Genomic DNA, 19,554 nt, shown 5'->3' with positions numbered 1-19,554 from the left:
CTGCCATATGTGGAGGAACAGAAACAATGACAATGACACACCAGAGTAATAGGGATAAAGGATTTATTCTTGGTCAGAATCAGGGATGGACACTGGAATTCCATAGGAAGGGTGGGAACAAAGGCCCTGGCCATCAGACAAGTAGAGAAGGGTCTCCAGAATCAGACATGACAAGACTAGCTGGGCTTTCATTGAACCTGGGATTCATGATTCCTCTAGAAATCTCTCTTGTCTCAGCATCATGATCCAGGTTAGCAGCGGCCCCCAGAACTGTGGCCACAGCCTGAGCCCCCAGACTGCTGACCACTGCCACGGTCACAGGAACTGGAGCTCCTGCGCCTGCATCTGTGGGACCTGCGCCTGTGGTGGCTCAGGCAGCAGCCTCCCTCAGAGCTGGGGACACTGCAGCCTCCAGAGCTTGTAGCACAGCAGGAAGAGGCTGCAGGCAGACACTGTGCTGTGCTCTTTGGGGGACACTTTGGAGAACACTTTGGGGAGGGGCACTTGGGAGGAGGTTGGCACTGCTTCTGTCTCTGCTGGCAGGACATCTTGGCAGGAACTTGACCTAGAAGAGTATAATAGAAACATTATAGGGAGAAGCTTCTGGTGAATGTCTACTGACTTAACCTACCAAACACATACCTTCCATGACCAATCTGCTTTCACAGCCAAGATCTCTATTAAATAAACAGAGACATGTAGGCACAAATCCACTTGAATATAGCATTCTTATGACTATCGGATAGATCAGCATGCACCCCCAGTAAGTGCACTGATAGCAATGAGCTTTATAAAGGAAAAGGGTAATTGATCTCCCCTACTTGCAAGACATTGTCTTGCATTTTTTCTGTTTGCAGGAAGTGATGTAGATACTTCTAAGTAGCTCTCTGCTGAACTGTAGCAAATACAGTTAATGGGAAAATGACTCTTGGAGAAACCTCTGAACTGATTCAGATCCCCACCAGAGTGGAGGCAATGCTGAGATCCAGGACCCTGATTTATTACAGGTCCTGATATATCTACAGAGGCTTCTCTCTGTGTTTTCTTCCCTGTCTCTTGGCCCCTGGTAGGTCCAATTCCTGCTGTCTCTTCTAGACAGTTCTGCTTCTTTCACCTCAGTCAAATCCAGCTTGTTATCTTTACACACTCTTAGTCAAGGCCCAGTCCCTAGTTAAGTACTCACCAGGTACAGCAAAGGCAGGGGAAGAAGGCTGTGCTGAAAAGGCTGTGGGTGAATGGTCCAGGGAAGCAGTCCTTTTATCCTTGGCAGGTGTGTGATGCACAGCCCAAGCATGCTGCTGCTTTCACAATAGAGGAGTTGACAGAGCCAGGACCATCCATTCATCATCTTTCCATGTTCCTACTACAATTACCATCGGTAGAGAACCTGGAAGATGTGATGTCTCTCTGTTTGACTTCTCACTCATACCTGCCTAGAAAGGGGAAGAGGTGAGGCTCATCTTCTGCCACCTTTACCATATTTACCCTGTTTATATTCTTAAATACAAGCTCTGTGCCTGTGTCTTTGCTGGGAAGCCATAACATAGGTTGTTGTGGTGTTTTTTATTCTTAGATATATTATGATATATTAGGAAAGATGTGAAAATATTAATATACAAAGTTGTAAGTACAGACTAACATATCACATGGCAAATGGTGTAATCCACCTATGTGCTATGTCATCAGACTTTAGTGCATGATCTTTGGTGTGAACCTTGCTTCACCTTATATGTAACCAGAATATCTTGCCATATCTGGTTGTAGCCGGTGACTATACTCTTGAACTCTGATGATCAGAAGAGTAGGTAAAAAATGTCAAAGTAGACCCACGACCTTGTCTAGATGGTAGGAATCCCTAGGGAGAACTCAGGGAACTCAGAAATCTCATCATAGCGTTTCTGGTAAATAGGGAGGTTGTACTGAGTTGATGGTTGTTTGATGAGAACAACTCAGTAGAATTTATAATATATGAGACTGATCTACTTTAACAGCCTGCAACCTTTTCTAGAGTTTACCATTTGTTACTTACAATTTTAATGAAAAAAAAAATAGCTACCAAAAGCCTGACCAATAGTGCTGGAGAGATGGCTTATAAGTTAAGAGCACTTGTAGCTCTTGCTGATGACCTAGGTTTGGTTCCCACAACCACATGGACATTCACAATTGTTTGCAACTCTGGCTACTGTGATCTCTTGGGGCACAAAACACATATGTGGCACATAGGCATACACACAGACACTCCCACACAAAACCAAATTAAAGAGAAACAAAACCAGAACATGATCAAAATTTAATAATTTGTTTAAATTATATTTTAATTTATGCAATATGTTTATATTTTAAAACAGAGACAAGTGTTCCTAGATTGTTTATGACAGGTTGTAACCATTTATAAAATGTAGAGGGTTATATGTGAGATGCCCTATATGTAAGATTTTCACATTATCTTATTCTACTGTGACAATCAGAGACTAAATGACTGCTTGCTGTTAGAAAAAAATATTTCTTAATAGGATCTCCCTCTCTCCCTCTCCCTCTCCCCCTGCTTCTATCTCTCTCTCTCTCTTTCTCTGTCTCTGTCTCCAATTTAAGGTCCTCTTCTTTGGCACCAACATCATTTGCTTTTGCTTCAGAGACATGCACAGTAATATATATCCTTATTAAAGGAAAGAACAGCCAAGTATGCTAATTGGAGAATGAGGAATCCCCCCACCCATTGTTTCTTTCTCAATGGTCATTTCACTAACATTGTTTGATGCCCATAAACCTTATCATGCTGGGAGAAGGTGCTCACAAGGAAGAGTAATAGGTATCTACCTGGCCTACCACATGGAAATGAGGTGGATCGATGTGGAATGGGCAACACTTGGCTTCTCATTCCCTTGCTTTGCTGAGGGTGCCAGGCCTCGGGGAATGCAGAATTAGAAGAAGGGCATATTCTAATTAGTAGCTATGTTCAGGGAATTCTGAGCTGCATACACGACCTATCTGCTTTCTAGTCTAAGATTCTGGTGTGAGAGAACTTCCATCCTCTTCCATAGGATTAGTGTTTATAGTTTGAGCTCCTGTAGTAGAATGAATATTTGCTTTCTCTCAAACTCGAGTGGAAACCCTAACCTCTAATTTTGTGGTATTAGAAGAGTAAACCATAGGAGAATATTTGAATTATAAGAATGTTGTGAGAAATAAGTCTTAGCTGTTTCGATGTCATCTGTTACTGCAGCCTGAAAGTGCTAAGACTCCAGATTTCTGTATTTGTCTTGAGCAATCCCCATTTTCTTGAAGGCCTCCAGCTTTCTAGATGTTGTACATGTCCTTCTTGTTGGAAATTCTCTCACATAAGCCATTCATCTATTCATATTTTAAGTTAAATACATTTGACAGAGCATGCCTCATGAGCCAGGCAGCATGCATGACACTGTGATTGTATCTGGGGACAAGGGGAGTTTATATAAAACAAGATAACTAGGATTATGTTGTCTAGAGCTGGTGCTCACAGTTCTCTTAATTATGCTGCAAAAAAAAAAAAAAAAAAAAAAAAAAAAAAAAATCCTGACACTTCAGTTGCTTGGAAGATGTGAAACACTGATTTTACCTGTTTTGTAATTAGTCAGAAGCAAGGACAGGCACCATTTTTGATCAGGTGGGTAAAATCTTAAGTTACTGGGAACCAATGAACAAAGATAAACCAAACAACACAACTGGGAACAGTGTGTTACATTTGTATCCTTTCTATACCCGCTTCCAAGTCCTCTTTTGGAGAAGATGGTCTCCATGACCATCTTCTCTTAAATTCATGACCCCTTTGTATTCATATATTCATATACCCACCCTCAACACACATTCACATACACACACTCAACCTACTGACTCGAATTTCAGTTGCCTTGATTTGCATGTGTTTAGAGATGACTACTGATAATTGGGAACCCAGCCCTTGAGGAGTAAAAGAAAAACAGAAGAGAAAAGGAGTGGAGAAGAGAGGAGAGGAGAGGAGAGGAGTGGAGAAGAGAGGAGAGGAGAGGAGAGGAGTGGAGAAGAGAGGAGAGGAGAGGAGAGGAGGGGAGGGGAGGGGAGGGGAGAGGAGGGGAGGGGAGGGGAGGGGGGAGGGGAGGGGAGGGGAGGGGAGGGGAGGGGAGGGGAGAGGGGAGAGGGGAGAGGGGAGAGGGGAGAGGGGAGAGGGGAGAGGGGAGAGGGGAGAGGGGAGAGGGGAGAGGGGAGAGGGGAGAGAGAGAGGGGAGAGAGAGGGGAGAGAGAGGGGAGAGGGGGGAGGGGGGGGAGAGGGGGGTAGAGGGGGAGAGGGGGGGAGAGGGGGGGGAGAGGGGGGGGAGAGGGGGGGAGAGGGGGGGAGAGGGGGAGGGGGGGAGGGGGGAGGGGGGGAGGGGGGGAGGGGGGAGGGGGGAGGGGGGGGGGGAGGGGGGGAGAGGGTGGAGAGAGGGGAGAGAGAGGGGAGAGAGAGGGGAGAGAGAGGGGAGAGAGAGGGGAGAGAGAGGGGAGAGAGAGGAGGGGGGGAGAGGGGGGGAGAGGGGGGGAGAGGGGGGGAGAGGGGGGGAGAGGGGGGGAGAGGGGGGGGAGAGAGAGGGGAGAGGGGAGAGGGGAGAGAGAGGGGAGAGAGAGGGGAGAGAGAGGGGAGAGAGAGGGGAGAGAGAGGAGGGGAGGAGAGGGGGGGAGAGGGGGGAGAGGGGGGGAGAGGGGGGGAGAGGGGGGGAGAGGGGGGGAGAGGGGAGGAGAGGGGAGGAGAGGAGGGGAGAGAGAGGGGAGAGGGGAGAGGGGAGAGAGAGAGGGGAGAGGGGAGAGGGGAGAGGGGAGAGGGGAGAGGGGAGAGGGGAGAGGGGAGAGAGGGGGGAGAGGGGCGAGAGGGGGGAGAGGGGGGAGAGGGGAGAGAGGGGAGAGAGGGGAGAGAGGGGGGAGGGGGGGAGGGGGGGGAGGGGGGGGAGGGGAGAGAGGGGAGAGAGGGGGGAGAGGGGGGAGGGGGGGGGAGGGGGGAGGGGGGGAGGGGGGAGGGGGGAGGGGGGGAGGGGGGAGGGGGTAGGGGGGGAGGGGGGGAGGGGGGGAGGTGGGGAGAGAGGGAGAGAGGGAGGAGAGAGGGAGGAGAGAGGGAGAGAGGGAGAGAGGGAGAGAGGGAGAGAGGGAGGAGAGAGGGAGGAGAGAGGGAGGAGAGAGGGAGGAGAGAGGGAGAGAGGGAGAGGGAGAGGGAGAGGGAGAGGAGAGGAGAGGAGAGAGGAGAGGAGAGATCTTGTCTTCCCTCTGCAGCCTTTGACTTCCTGTAGCTCTTCCTTTAGGAATGGTCTTGTAAAATATTCCTTCATCTATGTTGACATCTCCTTCCTCTGGTAAATTGCCATTGTGTTCTTGTTTGAACTACATTCTAGGTCTAATATTAGACCCTAAACAGCATAGATCTACAGCTTTCATGAGTCATCACCTATGCTGGGTGGGCATTGTGATGATCCAGCTGCTTTTAAAGCCCAGTAAATATTAGTTTGCAAAGAGGAACTTTGGGAGAATCATTACTTTGATCTGCTATTGGTGCCCATATCTGAAGTACTCTAAAGCCTTCCAAGTTCTTGCTTCTTAACCTCACTGAGGGTTTTTTCCTTTCTCCTCTTCCCTTTTCTTTGAAAATGACTTTTTCTTGTTTATTTAATTTAAAAATGTATATTGAAGTTTTACTTGTACATATGTCTCTCTGTTTTCCACTTGTATTCAGTGTATATCTAGGCAAAAAGAGGATGTCAAATCCCCCTGGAATTGCATCTACAGATAATTGTGATACTTCATGTGGATGCTGGAAACCAATTCTGGATATTCTCCAAGAGCAGCTAGTGCTCTTAAATTGTTGTGCCAACTTTCTGGCCTTAATTTTCTTTAGTTATTTTAAAATAATGCGTGCTTTTGCTAGCACATATGCTAAAATTGGAATGGTCAGTGAAGAGTAGCATAGCCTCTTTGCAAGAATGACATTCAAATTCATGTACTATTGCTTATTTAAACAGAAATCAAACTGATATTACAGACCTGATAACTGTGACAGACATTTAAACTCTGAAGTGATAAAAACATCTACCCACAAGTGCATAAGGCATAGTCCTGGTTGGATAACTTGCTGTGTAATGGGACAGTCAGTTAAATAAGTCACTGTATAAAATGACAAGCTCACATATGAACACCCGAGGAGTAATCATGTTTAGGCAAGAGTTCAAAGATATCAGTACTTTGTTGTCCTATGTGTTGGGATATTGTCATTTAATGTCACTTGGGAGTGCCCGAGATGAGGTCAGCAGCCTATCAGAGATGACAGTGTTGGGAATGCAGAAGGAACAGTAGGATGAGGAACTCTCCCCTACCAAAGGAGGGAGGTAGCTGGTTCTGAGTGAGTGAGAGTAATGTAATCCAGGAAGCAGGGAGGTCACTAGAGAGCAGACTGTGCACACAGTGCTCTTATCTGAAAGTAAACTTTTATGTATAGTAACAGAAGAATAATGCTCTCAGTGAAAATGCTGATTCAGGAGGCCAGTATTCCTGGCTTTGCATCCTGATCTCTATAGGTGATGACTGTTTTAAGGTATGGGTGTTCCAGGAGAGACAAGGCTACTGTGTGGTGAAAGCACAGCTTAGTTCAGATGTCAGATAAAGACTCAAACAACATCTCCTGAACAACTTATGGGTCTACAACTTTGTACATCTCTAAGCTAGAGATGTACAGACCTAGCTTCAGACCTAGGTCATAGAAGGAGGTAACTCATCTGGGTTGGGATACAAAGAGGTAATCAGCTGATTAATAACAAATAAATGTAGCAGTGATTTGTGTACACCTGACAGTGCTGTTGACATAATGTAGTCAGACAAGGTGTTGTCACAAGGTGCATTTAAATTAGCTTTGTCAATTTTTCCAGTTAACACTGGAGGTACATTTTCTTCTGATCCTTAGGCAGACACATGGAACATTAATTACAGCCACTAATCCACACAGTGGGAAAGGGTCTTTTCCCCTTTCTGGTGATTCTGGATGTCTACTGGTTTTGTGTTCATGGCTGTTAGTCCACAAAGCAAGACAATATATACATGGTGGCAGCTCCCAGACCAACTTATCATCCTGACCTGCTTTTGGGTCATGTTTTATTAATAACTTGACATCATTCAGGCCCATGATGAAGGGATACCCAACAGTTTTTCCATTAGTGAGTCATGATCATCTTGTGGTCATAGATTTAATCATAAAAGCTTAGGGTCCCAATTTAGGGAGTTGGGTTGTTCCAGAGTGTGGGTCCTACATGGACCTGGACAAGGGTATCTCATATGACTCTTTGCAAACCATTTTCTTCATTAAATTATAAAGACTCAAAAAAAAAAAAAAAAAAAACCCACCCATGAGTCCTTGGATCTTGGAATGAAGATCATCAGATATTTTCCAGCCTTGGTTTCTAAGTTTGATAAACCTCTTTCTGGGTTTGGTGGACTGCACTTGCACAGTAATAATGTTTAGAGTCTGGCAGGTAGATGAGACAAGTGGAGGATATGATGACAGTCTAGAGGGATATTAAGTCTTACATTCTAGGTTCTGAATGTGGGACCCAGATTATTAAAATTGGGTTTGAGTCATATAATAGGATATTAGTTCTGAATATAAGAAATTTAAATATAAGAAAAAGAATAACTTGACAGAGGCTAAATAAAAGATCATTGTTTCTGCAGAGCTCTTGAAAAATCTCAAGGGAGAGTCAAGTGCCAAAGTGGCCAAGAGCAGGGATTTATAACATGTGCATTCTGGGTCCTGGAACAAAGCAGTTTCTCTATGGTAAGATATATGGCCTTTCAGAGAAGCGATTTTACAGATTACTTACAAAATCAAGTGTATATTTATTAGAAATTCCTCATATGATAAGCTCTAGTGAGCTACTGATCAGACAGTTAAATAAATCCATAATCTGACCAGTCAGTATTTCTCTGTTTCCCTTGCCCCTTGTTCTAATGCTTGTTATCCACACCTGTCTCTTCCTTGTTTCCTAAATCATCAGCTCCCTCTGTCCTCTTGATTGACTCTGTTTTAACTTACTTTTCTCTCCTGATCTCTCTGTTAGACTTTTGTTGTGTCTGTACTTCCTATACCATCATTTACTTCCTTACTGACTTTCTTATTTTTTCAGTCTTTGTGTTACTGGTATTCTGGGATGGAAATTCCTTGCTGTAGGGTCTAGCCTGATATTTGAAGGATATTTAGGGCTATCCTGGCTTCTACCCACAAAAATGCCAGCAACATTCATCATAAGCACAAAATTATTTTAATTAAAAATTTTTATTAGCATACAAATGTTTATGTTAAATTATGAAAAACCACCAAACCTCGATCTCGTTCCTTCTCTCCTTAACACCTGCTCCTCTCTTGTCCTCCCCACCTCCCTACTTTCCTTTCCACTTTTATGTTGTCTCCTTTTCTTGCCCGCCTTGCCTACCAAGTCTTGTTCTTATTTCATCATCTCCATCTAACTTCATAATCTAAACCTACCACAATCCTTTCATTTAAAAACATACACACAAAGATTCAAAGTATCTTCATACGAGAGAGATGCAAATTTGTCTTTCTGAGTTTGGGTGACCTCACTTCATATGATCCATGTATTTTCTTGCAGATTTCACAATTTCAGTCTTCTTTACATTTGAGTAAAATTCCATTGTGAAACATGTTATATTTTTTAGTTATCTATTCTTCTGTTGGGCATCTAGGATGGCTCCATTGCCTTGCTATTGTCAATAGATAAGCAATAAACATGGATGTATAAGTATCTCTGAGGTTGGATAAGATTTCCTCTGTGTATGTGTCCAGAAGCAGTAGAGCTGAGTTAATGGGGGCTCTGTTTTTGATTGTTGAGGAATTTACATTCTGACTTGCACAGTGGCTTTAAACTCATTTCTATTTCCATCATAGCTACTCTGCTCCACAACCTTGCCTGATATGTTATCATTTATTTTCTTGATTGTTGCCATAATGACCTCAGTGAAATGGGAGCTAATGGTGGTTTTAATTTGCATTTCCTGACCCAAAGCCCATTTTTGTTTACAGCCAAAATTGTCTATGGGTTTTCTAGACACTCCCCAGAAAGCTACAACATCCCTACTGAAAAGAACAGGCTACTCTATTTGAGTATTTACCTAACTGCAAAGTCAGTGTTTCTTAATTAGATGCTAGAAATCACTCATCAAAACAAACAGTAGCTCCTCCCAGTAGTCTTGGGTTCTACTGTGAGATGAATATATACTACATATGTCATAGGACATACCATTCCTTCTTAGTCCTGTCCATTTCCTCCCCTGCTGCTTCAACCAATGTGAACATTAATATTTATGATAGACCTCTAAATTTTTTCTGGTGTGGAGCTATGATTTTATTTATGCTCTAGATTTATGTAGTGCTGGAATTGAGAGTTAGAGAGGAGGGGCACATACCTGCCATATGTGGAGGGAACGGAATAATGACAGTGACACACAAGTGTGATGGGACTAGACGTTTTATTCTTGGTCAGAACCAAGGATGGGCACTTGCATTTCACAGGAAGCTTGGGAACAAGGGCCCTAGCCATCAGCCAAGCAGAGAATGGTGTACAGGATCAGACATGACAAGACAGCCTGGGCTTTCCTCGACCTCTAGGATGTTTGTTTCTTCTAGACTCTTGTCTCAGGATCATGCTTCAGGTTAGCAGCATCCCCCAGAACTGTGGCCACAGCCTGAGCCCCCAGACTGCTGACCACTGCCACGGTCACAGGAACTGGAGCTCCTGCGCCTGCATCTGTGGGACCTGCGCCTGTGGTGGCTCAGGCAGCAGCCTCCCTCAGAGCTGGGGACACTGCAGCCTCCAGAGCTTGTAGCACAGCAGGAAGAGGCTGCAGGCAGACACTGTGCTGTGCTCTTTGGGGGACACTTTGGAGAACACTTTGGGGAGGGGCACTTGGGAGGAGGCTGGCACTGCTTCTGGCTCTGCTGGCAGGACATCTTGGCAGGAGTCGGTTGGCCTGGTTATGGAAAGAAAACAACTGTTAGTAATCTACAGTGTAGTGTTTCCTCATCTCTGGTAATTTCTTTCTTGTGCTTCAAGACCTGAGGAAAGCTGATGTGGATGGAATTCACTGGATAGTGCCAGGTACCTCCTGCTCTGTTCACTACCCAGGCACTAGAAGTACAGGCTGAGTTTGTCTGGTAACCTGGCTTTTTGTATATTTGAAGAATATCAAGCAGGTGCCTGTGTTTGGGAAAAAAATCAATCTGGAGAAAGGGTGTCATAGAATACATGTGATTATCTGAAAGGAAAGGACATGAGGTGTGGGAAGTGGATGATGAGCCTGTGGCTTTTGTAGATTGTAAAATTCTTGTCAACACCCTACATTCTACCTATATACTATATACTATATACTATATACTATATACTATATACTATATACTATATACTATATACTATATACTATATACTATAACCTCACTGTTTTTAAATTGAATGCTAGAAATTGATTTTTTCCCTATTGCACTTTATCTTGGTTTTAATGAAAGATCTTATCATCTCTCTCCTCTACTGTGATCTTAACGTTCCCTTCCTATTTCTTATTCCAAGGCCCACCCCTGCTGGATACTCACTGGATTCAAAGGAGACAGAAGTCCGTGTCTATAGATGCTGTGGCAAAGGAGCCCATGGCAGGAGCTCTTTTATACTGTGCAGTTGATGATGTCACCTGCGTATGCTTCTGCTTTCACAACCAGAGGTGTTACCTAGACACATGTTCAGTGTTTTTTTTTTTTTTTTTTTTTTTTTTTTTTTTTTTTTTTTTTTTTTTTTCTGGTAGGTCCATAACGTCCAACTAAGGACTGAACCAGGAACAAGGAACAAGGATTGTTCATATCCGTCCCGATGAGTTCTCCAGGAAACTGCTCTGCCTTCCTTCTACCCTTCCTCCCTTTTTTCTACCTCATCTTCTTTTTTCCTCTTTTGGGTCACATGCCTTGGAGAATATTGTATTGAAAAAAATTTAAAGGGAGATTCTCATTCAAGTCTCAGGACAGCTCACCCAAAAACTCACAAGAGACCAGCTTGCTGTAAACACATGAGGCAGTGTAATATCAGAGCTCTGGGCCAGTCTATATCTCTATATCTCACATAGGGGATAGAGGGACTCACAGGATTAGGACTTTTTATAGGCAAGGGGTGGGGGAATTAAGAGATTTTTATGTGGGTATACATGATTGGTTGTTTTATATCAGCAGGCTGTTCTGGTCGAGGGGGCAGAGGGCAGTTTCTGCAGGTGGAAGCTTATCTAAGTTAGCATAGTATCAAGTTAAACTTAAAGTTTAGTTTCTTGGACCTTGAGAAGACCTCAAAAAGGAGGGGGAAAGGGTTTGGAGGAACACAAGATGTTCCTCCATAATTCATTTGGACATATCTCTGTTTTTCTAAGGATGTCTTTGTATACCTTTTATCTTTTATGATCAGTCAGCTTCTGGAAGGCTCTACAGGCCACTGTCCTTGTCTTATAACTTTATATTTTCTGTAACTAATTAACTGGGCCCAAAACTGTTGACAGGCATTTTTAACTATTTAGGTTAGGAAAAGAAATCACAGGGCCCTGTTATTTTATTAGTTTGGGCCTATTTCAAAATATTTTTTCAGTATCTTATTATTTTCTTTGGTATGATTGTGAATGAATTACACACATACACGTGCATGCACACACACACACACACACACACACACACACACACACTGTCAGGAGCCATAATGAGACAAGCTAATAATTAGCAGATGATCATCCTGAAATGCTTGCCTTGGATTATTATATAATCTGCGACGAGTTTGCTCCATCCAGCAAGGCTGTGGAGACATGATTTTAGGAAAAAAATTCCTGCTATTAATATGCTTTTCCCATTATTATTATTATTATACATATCCAACAATCACTAAGCAATAGCACACCCTTTTTGGAGCAGATCTCTGCACATCCATGAAGATGTACTGTCTTGTAGTGATACTATACAAATAGATGACTTCTTAAGTCTTAATGATGATCCTATAAGAATTCCTAAAATTAGATCAATGATCATTTAGCTCTTTTATAACAGGACTGCTATTAAGTTCCTCAGGCATAGTCAAAACTGCAATGAGAACTCTGCCAGTCTCCTGTTATCAGTTAATTGCCCCTAGACCTTCTCCTGCTTAGAGCACATTCCAAGAGGTCATAAAATAATTAATCAAGGTCACTAAAAGGGGATTCACGATTTATTATAGGTACCAGGACGGAAGAGAAAATATTGCCTGGGTTTATCTATACAAAACTTCACTAATTTCTTAAGTTATAGTTTCAAACTTTCAGCAAACCTGTGGAGCTAGACAGGTGATAAATGTCTAGCTAGATAATTACTCCTAATGGATATTCATGTAAACATTCTGTGTTGTAAACTTCTATTTCAATTTATGATTTGAATTTTGGTATGAACTTGTGACGAACTTTGTAACATGTGATCATGTACTCTGAATGATGTATAAATACTGAAGACAAAGACAAAGAAGTCAGTTAGTGAGTGAGTGAGTTAGTTAGTGAGTTAATGAGTTAGTTAGGAGCCCTTCGTCCTTTCCTTTTCTTTTCCCCCTGCCTAGAAATTTTCTCCCTTAGAATTTTTACTTTGTTAGCATCTTTTTCTCTTCCCTACACAGGACCTTTCCTTTTTTCTCCTCAGATAGCTTTCATAGGATACTTTTTACACTTAATAAACTCTATAGCAACTTTTCTAAGTGTCTTTTCTTCCCAGCCTTAAGTTAGAGCCCAGCAGTTCCTGCTGAGATAGAACAAAGGCCACATTGCCTAATCCTCTGCTGTTAGGCTGCAGGTGTTAATCACCCTAGCCTGCAGTCTCTTACCCTCAGAAGAAGTTTTTAGGATAGTACAAGGCTATTTACTTAACTCCTTGCTGGTTTTAGGGTTGGGATACAAGTGCCAGTTTCTGGCCACAGGATCCCTGACTGCAGTTCAGCTACAGTAGCATAGGGCTGCCTCAAGAAGAACTGACAGGAGGAGAAGAAAGAAGTGGCTTCTCCCCCTCTCACCCACGTTGGGGCTGGCCCCTGGCAACACACACACACACACACACACACACACACAAACTCACTAAAACAAATCTTAAATCATAAAATATTGTTGTTCACAAATCCCATTCTGCCCAAAGAACATGACCTTCAGAAGTAATTCTCTGCTATCCCCGAGATCCAGCAGTGGGACACCTGGAAGTGATGGGGAAGGGTAAGGCCTTGTTTGGTGACAGTCCCTGAGTAACCTCATGGCTTCTAAAAATTACATGGATTTTCTGAACACAGAAGAACAAGAGCAAGTTATTAACTTTAAATAGAAAAATAATTGCATTACATAAATGAATATGACTTCTGCTTGATATTAGTAATTATATGTAAGCTGAAATCTGATTGAATTAATGTAATATTATACTGGTCTAAAATGTAATTTGGTCTATAGTTAACAACTATACACATACATACAATTTAAATATTTTGGTTATTAAAATATTGCATCAAAAATTTGTGTTTTCTTAGAGAGAGAATTATTTTTTAAAGATTTTTATTTATTTTATATATGTGAGCACACAGTCAGTGTCTTCAGAAGCACCAGAAGAATCCATTACAGATGGTTGTGAGCCACAAAGTAGTTGCTGGTAATTGAACTCAAGACCTCTGGAAGAGCAGTCAGTGCTCTTAACTGCTGAGCCCATCTCTCCAGGCCCCTGGAGAGAAATATTTATGGCTTAGAATTAACCCTTAAAAAGCAGGTAATGGGCAATATACACAGTTACTTATATCTTATAACTAATCATGGTGTGAATAAGAATTATACTAAAGATGTCTCATTATTTATGTCCATTAAAACTTATATGATAATTTAAACAATTATGTTTGGCTCATATTATTCTAACATTAACTGATGTTAATGCATTGTCCCCTTTCTGAGCCAAAAACTGTAGGAAGATGAGGAAAGCTGATGTGTGTGGAATTCACTGAAGCATACTGTTGCAACATTCAAATCTACTGGTAAAAACCAAAGACTTAGACTCGATTCAATAGATTAGATGAATTTATTCTTATTTTTACCAGGTGAATAGCATCCTTAGAGCCAAACAACAAGTTATGCCAAAAGAAGCTAAAGGGGGAGGGGTTACAAAGGTGGACACCAAAGCTGTACATTACAATTGTCTCCAGAACATACAGCTGGACAAGAAAATTGTCCCTTCAGCTAGTTTTCTTCCAGTTGTTTAGTAATAAAAGGACCACTTCATCCCAGTACAGCGATATGAAAAATTTACAAAAGCAGAAAGCAAGTGGTTAAATACCTCACAGCAGGACACCCTTACCCCATTCTTACCTCACCTGCAGGCTAATAGGATCTCACAGGCATTCTAGGGCAAAGGTCAGTAGTCCTTAAAAGATACCTGGCACCATATTAAGTTTCTTTAGCCAACACTGGGGAGTTACCAGTAAATTACTACACAGGTTTGGGCACTCTGGGGGAAGTGTCAGTAATTGAGATAGAGCAGGCAGAAACATAGTGTCATCAGGTTAGGGCTGGCTGTCACATCTCCACCATGCCAGGAGCTTCCCACTTTGTTCTCTATCCAGTTGCTCTCTCTGTAGATGGAGTTCTTGGTCCCTGGTGCTTAAGTTTCAATCTCAGCCTCATTCCAGTTTCAGAGCCATTTTCTTGCATTGTTGAGAGCCTATAATTAGATACAGGATTGAAAGAAGATCAGATGAGTGGTGAAATTATAGACAGTTTTCCATGAAGACTCAGCGATGCAGACACAGGAAGAGAAGAGCGGAAAATACGTTTCTGTTTTCAACAGCTGTGCTGGGCAGAGCAAGCCTCAGACAATGCCTTATGCGTGTTCTTAGTGTCCCTTTTGGTTTTCTCAAGCACTCTGAATTTATAACCTATATCCTAATGTAGTTCTTCAGGAATGCCTTGGTATAGAACAGTGGTTTCCCAGTTTCCTAATGCTTCAGCCTTTTAATACAGTTCCTCATGTTGTAGTGACCTCCATTCATAAAATTATTTTTGTTGTTACTTTTTAAGTGAAATTTTGCTATTGTTATGAATCATAATGTAAATATCTGTGTCTCCCTATGGTCCTACGTGACCTCTCTGAAAGGGTCAGTTGACCCTCAAAGGGGTTTCGACCCTCAAGTTAAGAACCATTGGTATAGGTAATCACACAGGGAGTAGAGGTCAGCCTGGTACAGGTGATGTTAACAGCACATTGGAGTATAGCACACCTATGTGTCTTCACACAAACTAGATCCACTTCTTCCTAATGATCATTATTGGCTTTTTTTCCCTTGAATTTCTTCTCACTTGGTCATTAACTCCTAATCTTGATTATGTGCCAACTGTGTGCTTAGCACTGATGACACAACTGCAATGAGACCCAGATTGTCCTCACTTGTGCATTATAATTATTCACAGGGAAATATACCAAGTGATACACTGTAGCTGTGGTGCACATAAAAGAGAAATGATAGGTTCTGTGAAGTACTTAAGAAGAGGTTTTAACCTCATTGAGGATTCAGACCTCTGGATAGTTGAATAGCTTTTGACTTTTCTTGTTCTATAGAACCAAGTACAAAGACTGACTTTGGTTTAAACAGGCTTAATCTTGAGTCATGAGGCAGCAACTGAAGAACAGTATTTCAATGGTTGGTCAACTCAAGGTTTCTGGGTGACTCATCAAGGAGAAGCTCCTTAATTCCTCTGAGCCAGTTGGGCATTGAAGGTATAAGCTGGGACAGCAGAGGCTGAGCCTGGTGGGCTGTGTCACCAGGGCTGTCAGTCTGGCTTCTATGACTATGCGACACATGTCTTTCTAGATTCCAAGCAATCATGTGGAGTCTATTTGAGACTCCTTAAATTGTTGGTCATTGTTTGCTTCTTTGATTTAAGCAAAGACAGCTACTATGATCTTAACTTTTATATCATGTTACAAATACATATTCATAAAGATATTCATAATTTCTAAAAAATACATAATTTCTAAAAATTCAAACAGAGCTTCAGTTCTAGAGAAATGTGTGAAGTAGCAAGACTGGCTCTCATATCAAAGAGCCACTAAAACATGGAATTTTTTTTTTCTATACAAATGGAGAAGTAACTTAAAAAAACATTAACAACTGATAATAAAAACTTTTAGCAAATACATATCAAAATAGAGCATCTTCAATTTGAAAAACGGAGTCAATAAAGCTTTATGACTACTGTCATGCCTACTAGTGAGAGAATGAGCCTTTATTCCTAAGATGAAGAGCAGAACAAAGGTAGGTCTATGCTGTTTAGGGTCTAATATTAGACCTAGAATGTAGTTCAAACAAGGACACAATGACAATTTACCAGAGAAAGGAGATGTCAACATAGATGAAGGAATATTTTACAAGACCATCCCTAAAGGAAGAGCTACAGGAAGTCAAAGGCTGCAGAGGGAAGACAAGATCTTCTCTTCTCTTCTCTTCTCTTCTCTTCCCTTCTCTTCTCTTCTCTTCTCCTCTCTTCTTTCCTTTTCTGTTTTTCTTTTGCTCCTCAAGGGCTGGGATCCCAATTATCAGTAGTCATCTCTAAACACATGCAAATCAAGGCAACTGAAATTCGAGTCAGTAGGCTGTGTGTGTGTGTGTGTGTGTGTGTGTGTGTTGAAGGTGGGTATATGAATATATGAATACAAAGGGGTCATGAATTTGAGAGAAGATGGTCATGAAGACCATCTTCTCCAAGAGAGGAGTTGGAAAGGGGTGTAGAAAGGATCCAAATGTAACAAGCACTGTTCTCTTATATGAAATTCTCAAATTAAAAAATTATACTGAAACAATTAGGCATCTCTATGTTAATCAAAACATATTTAGTATTATAAATGAAAAGCTATAATAATAAAATATTCTATATACATATAATAAATAATATGATAAAATAAAAGAATAAAACTATGTAATAAAAGATAATAGATCAATGTATAAAACACAAAATACAAACTTCTAAAATAAAATATAGGACAAAATATTGTGACAATGATTATGCAATTTTTATGATAATTTTTACATATGACAGAAAGACACAGTTCAAAAGGGAAATACTGAACTCCACAATTTAAACTTCTTTGGTAATGGTACATGATTAAACATGCCTGCAGTGATTCATGACTAATTTTAGTACTTGTGAGTCTGTGACAGAAGAATGAGTTTGAGGCCACTTTTACATGCAGTGAGATTGATACAAAGAACAGTATTAACAAGTAAGAACATCTGCTTTTTAAGCAAGTTTTGAAGAATTCACAATTAAAACTCATAAATTCAAAGAAGAGATTAGTAATGTCTAATTGAAGGCTTGTGTTTAAAACATTCTAAAGCAATAAAGAGACAATCTGATTAAAATAGAAAGATATTTAAAAAGGTAATATTTGAACAAAGAAGAAGGTACATGGAGGATAATTAATCAGTCTTATTACTCACTAGGGAAATGCAATTAAGAGCAAAATGACAGATTACCTGTACACACTGCAACAGCTAGAATAAAGCTCTTAGCTGGCAATGTAGAATCCTGTTGAGTCTGTGGAATGGGTAGATTTAGCCACTGGCGTAGAGAAGACTAAATGTATAACCATGTTGGAGGTTTTTAAAAATCATTCATTGTCCTGAATGATTAAACATGTACTTGCTGTTTGGTTCCGAAATTCAATTCTTTAATATTGGTTCAAGAAAAACTGAAGTCATTTTTTATAGAAAATCTCAGAGCTGGTATGTGTATTGCTTTTACTCACAATTGCCTCAAACACAAAGCATCTTAAATGACATTCAACTTGTGAATGGGAAAAAAAAAAAAACACAAAACAAAGTGTGTGTGCATCTGTCTATCTATCTATTTATCTATCTTTCTATCTATCTATCTATCTATCTATCTATCTATCTATCATATGTGTGTGTGTGTATACACACGGAGAACAAAGCAATAAAGAAGAAAATAAGTATTGATCTATAAAACGAAAGAAGTGAAGCTAAAATGCAAAAAGCTAAACTTTAAATGCTACACACACACACACACACACACACACACACACACACCACAACACAACCAAATGAGAAACCAAAAAATAAAAAACAAGAAGCAAACCAGGACAAATGGATTTCTATCCAAACGAAATGTTTCTGCACAGCCAAAGAAACAATAAAGAGCCAAGAGTGATAGGGTGGGAATACGTGTGAATGAAACATCTTAGAAAGACTTAATATCATACTATATTACGAATTCAAAGATCTCAATAGCAAAGAAAAAAATCCTGATCTTAAAATCAGAGAAACAACCTGAGGAAATATTTCTTAAAAGAAGACATACAAATAGCTTGTAGATGTATGAGAAAAAGTCTCTTATCCTTAATCATCAGAGAAGTACAAATTAAAGATACAGTGAAACATCACCTTACACTGTGAGAGTGGCTATTACTAAAGAACAAGTACTGTCCAGAATTTTGAAGAAAAAAGAGGATATTTAATAGAAATGTAAAGGGTCCCAGCCATTATAAAAGATAGTAAAGAGGTTCTGAAAAAATTAAAAAAATAAGTGCTGTGTGATTATCAATGTCATTAGGAGTCTATATACCCTAAAGGGAAGAGACATTCATACACTGAAAAGATATATACACCCTCATACATCATTTGCAAGATCTATAATAAAGAATCTGCTTAAATGTGTATTTGTTGACAAATGCACATAGAACATGTGGTGTATATTCAGTCTTTCGAAAAAAGGTATTCCTGTCATTTCAGACAACAAAAATGAATCTAGAAAATATCACATTAAATGAAATAAGCTATAAACAGAAAGATCTATTTTTTTTGCATGATATCAGTTATGTTTGGATTCTAAAATAAATTGCACTCAAAGAAGCATGTTGTAAAATGGAGGATGCCAGGCACTGAAGGTATGGTGAGAAGACTGGGGAGATTCTTCTTCTTAATGATAAAAGTTGTGAGTCTTGTCATCTCTAAAACTCTTCTCTGAAACTGGTCTCAGGTATCTTTCTGTTGTCTTGTTCTATACACTGACTCCCTATAAGACACTGTTGTTTCTCTACTGTCACCCCTAGAGAACATCTGAAGGTCCTATCCCATAATGTTTGGTCTGCAGTACAGTGGGGGCTTGCCTTATAAAGGCTGGAGCCTTATGCTTGAGCTCTTCATCTAGGATAACATTATGATTTCATCATGTATTCAGTTTTTGAGTGATGGGCATCCTATATACATCTCCATGTTAATACTCCTAAATGATCAAAAACAATGTTAGAGCTTGAGAATGAATGGGGAAAGATGGGACAATGTCTGGGGAAGAACAAAAGGAAGTGGTTTTGCAGTGACAAGTGCTTCCTGGTTCCACCTTATGGGTTCTTTAGGCACATGCACAGGAAAACACTGGAAGCCAGTCACTGGGAAGTCTCTAGCACTGTCACCTCCCCTAGTTGTGAAAACAGCAAAATGCTTGGGT

The 19,554-nt window shown here is 40.9% G+C and overlaps 2 protein-coding genes and 1 non-coding gene across 3 annotated transcripts; 1 reads left to right on the top strand and 2 right to left on the bottom strand.

Annotated features, from left to right (window-relative positions):
- Positions 1-46: 46 nt before the first annotated feature.
- LOC117707787 (late cornified envelope protein 3A-like) lies at positions 47-1,227 on the bottom strand. Its single transcript, XM_034501306.2, has 2 exons — positions 1,184-1,227; positions 47-565 (listed from the first exon to the last, which is right to left on the bottom strand). The coding sequence occupies exon 2, from the start codon at positions 546-548 to the stop codon at positions 252-254; it is 297 nt and encodes a 98-aa protein (XP_034357197.1). The 5' UTR covers positions 549-565; positions 1,184-1,227; the 3' UTR covers positions 47-251.
- A 4,662-nt stretch (positions 1,228-5,889) lies between these two features.
- LOC117707935 (U6 spliceosomal RNA) lies at positions 5,890-5,992 on the top strand. Its single transcript, XR_004606680.1, has one exon. It is a non-coding gene; the product is annotated as a U6 spliceosomal RNA (small nuclear RNA).
- A 3,496-nt stretch (positions 5,993-9,488) lies between these two features.
- On the bottom strand, positions 9,489-10,718 carry LOC117707827 (late cornified envelope protein 3A-like). Its single transcript, XM_034501370.2, has 2 exons — positions 10,625-10,718; positions 9,489-10,008 (listed from the first exon to the last, which is right to left on the bottom strand). Exon 2 carries the CDS (start codon positions 9,986-9,988, stop codon positions 9,692-9,694), a length of 297 nt encoding a protein of 98 aa, XP_034357261.1. The 5' UTR covers positions 9,989-10,008; positions 10,625-10,718; the 3' UTR covers positions 9,489-9,691.
- Positions 10,719-19,554: the final 8,836 nt, after the last annotated feature.

Source organism: Arvicanthis niloticus, chromosome 4 (assembly GCF_011762505.2).
Source record: "Arvicanthis niloticus isolate mArvNil1 chromosome 4, mArvNil1.pat.X, whole genome shotgun sequence".
NCBI lineage: Eukaryota > Metazoa > Chordata > Mammalia > Rodentia > Muridae > Arvicanthis > Arvicanthis niloticus.
Note: the sequence above shows the minus strand (reverse complement) of the source record. Positions and strands in the feature narration are given on the sequence as shown.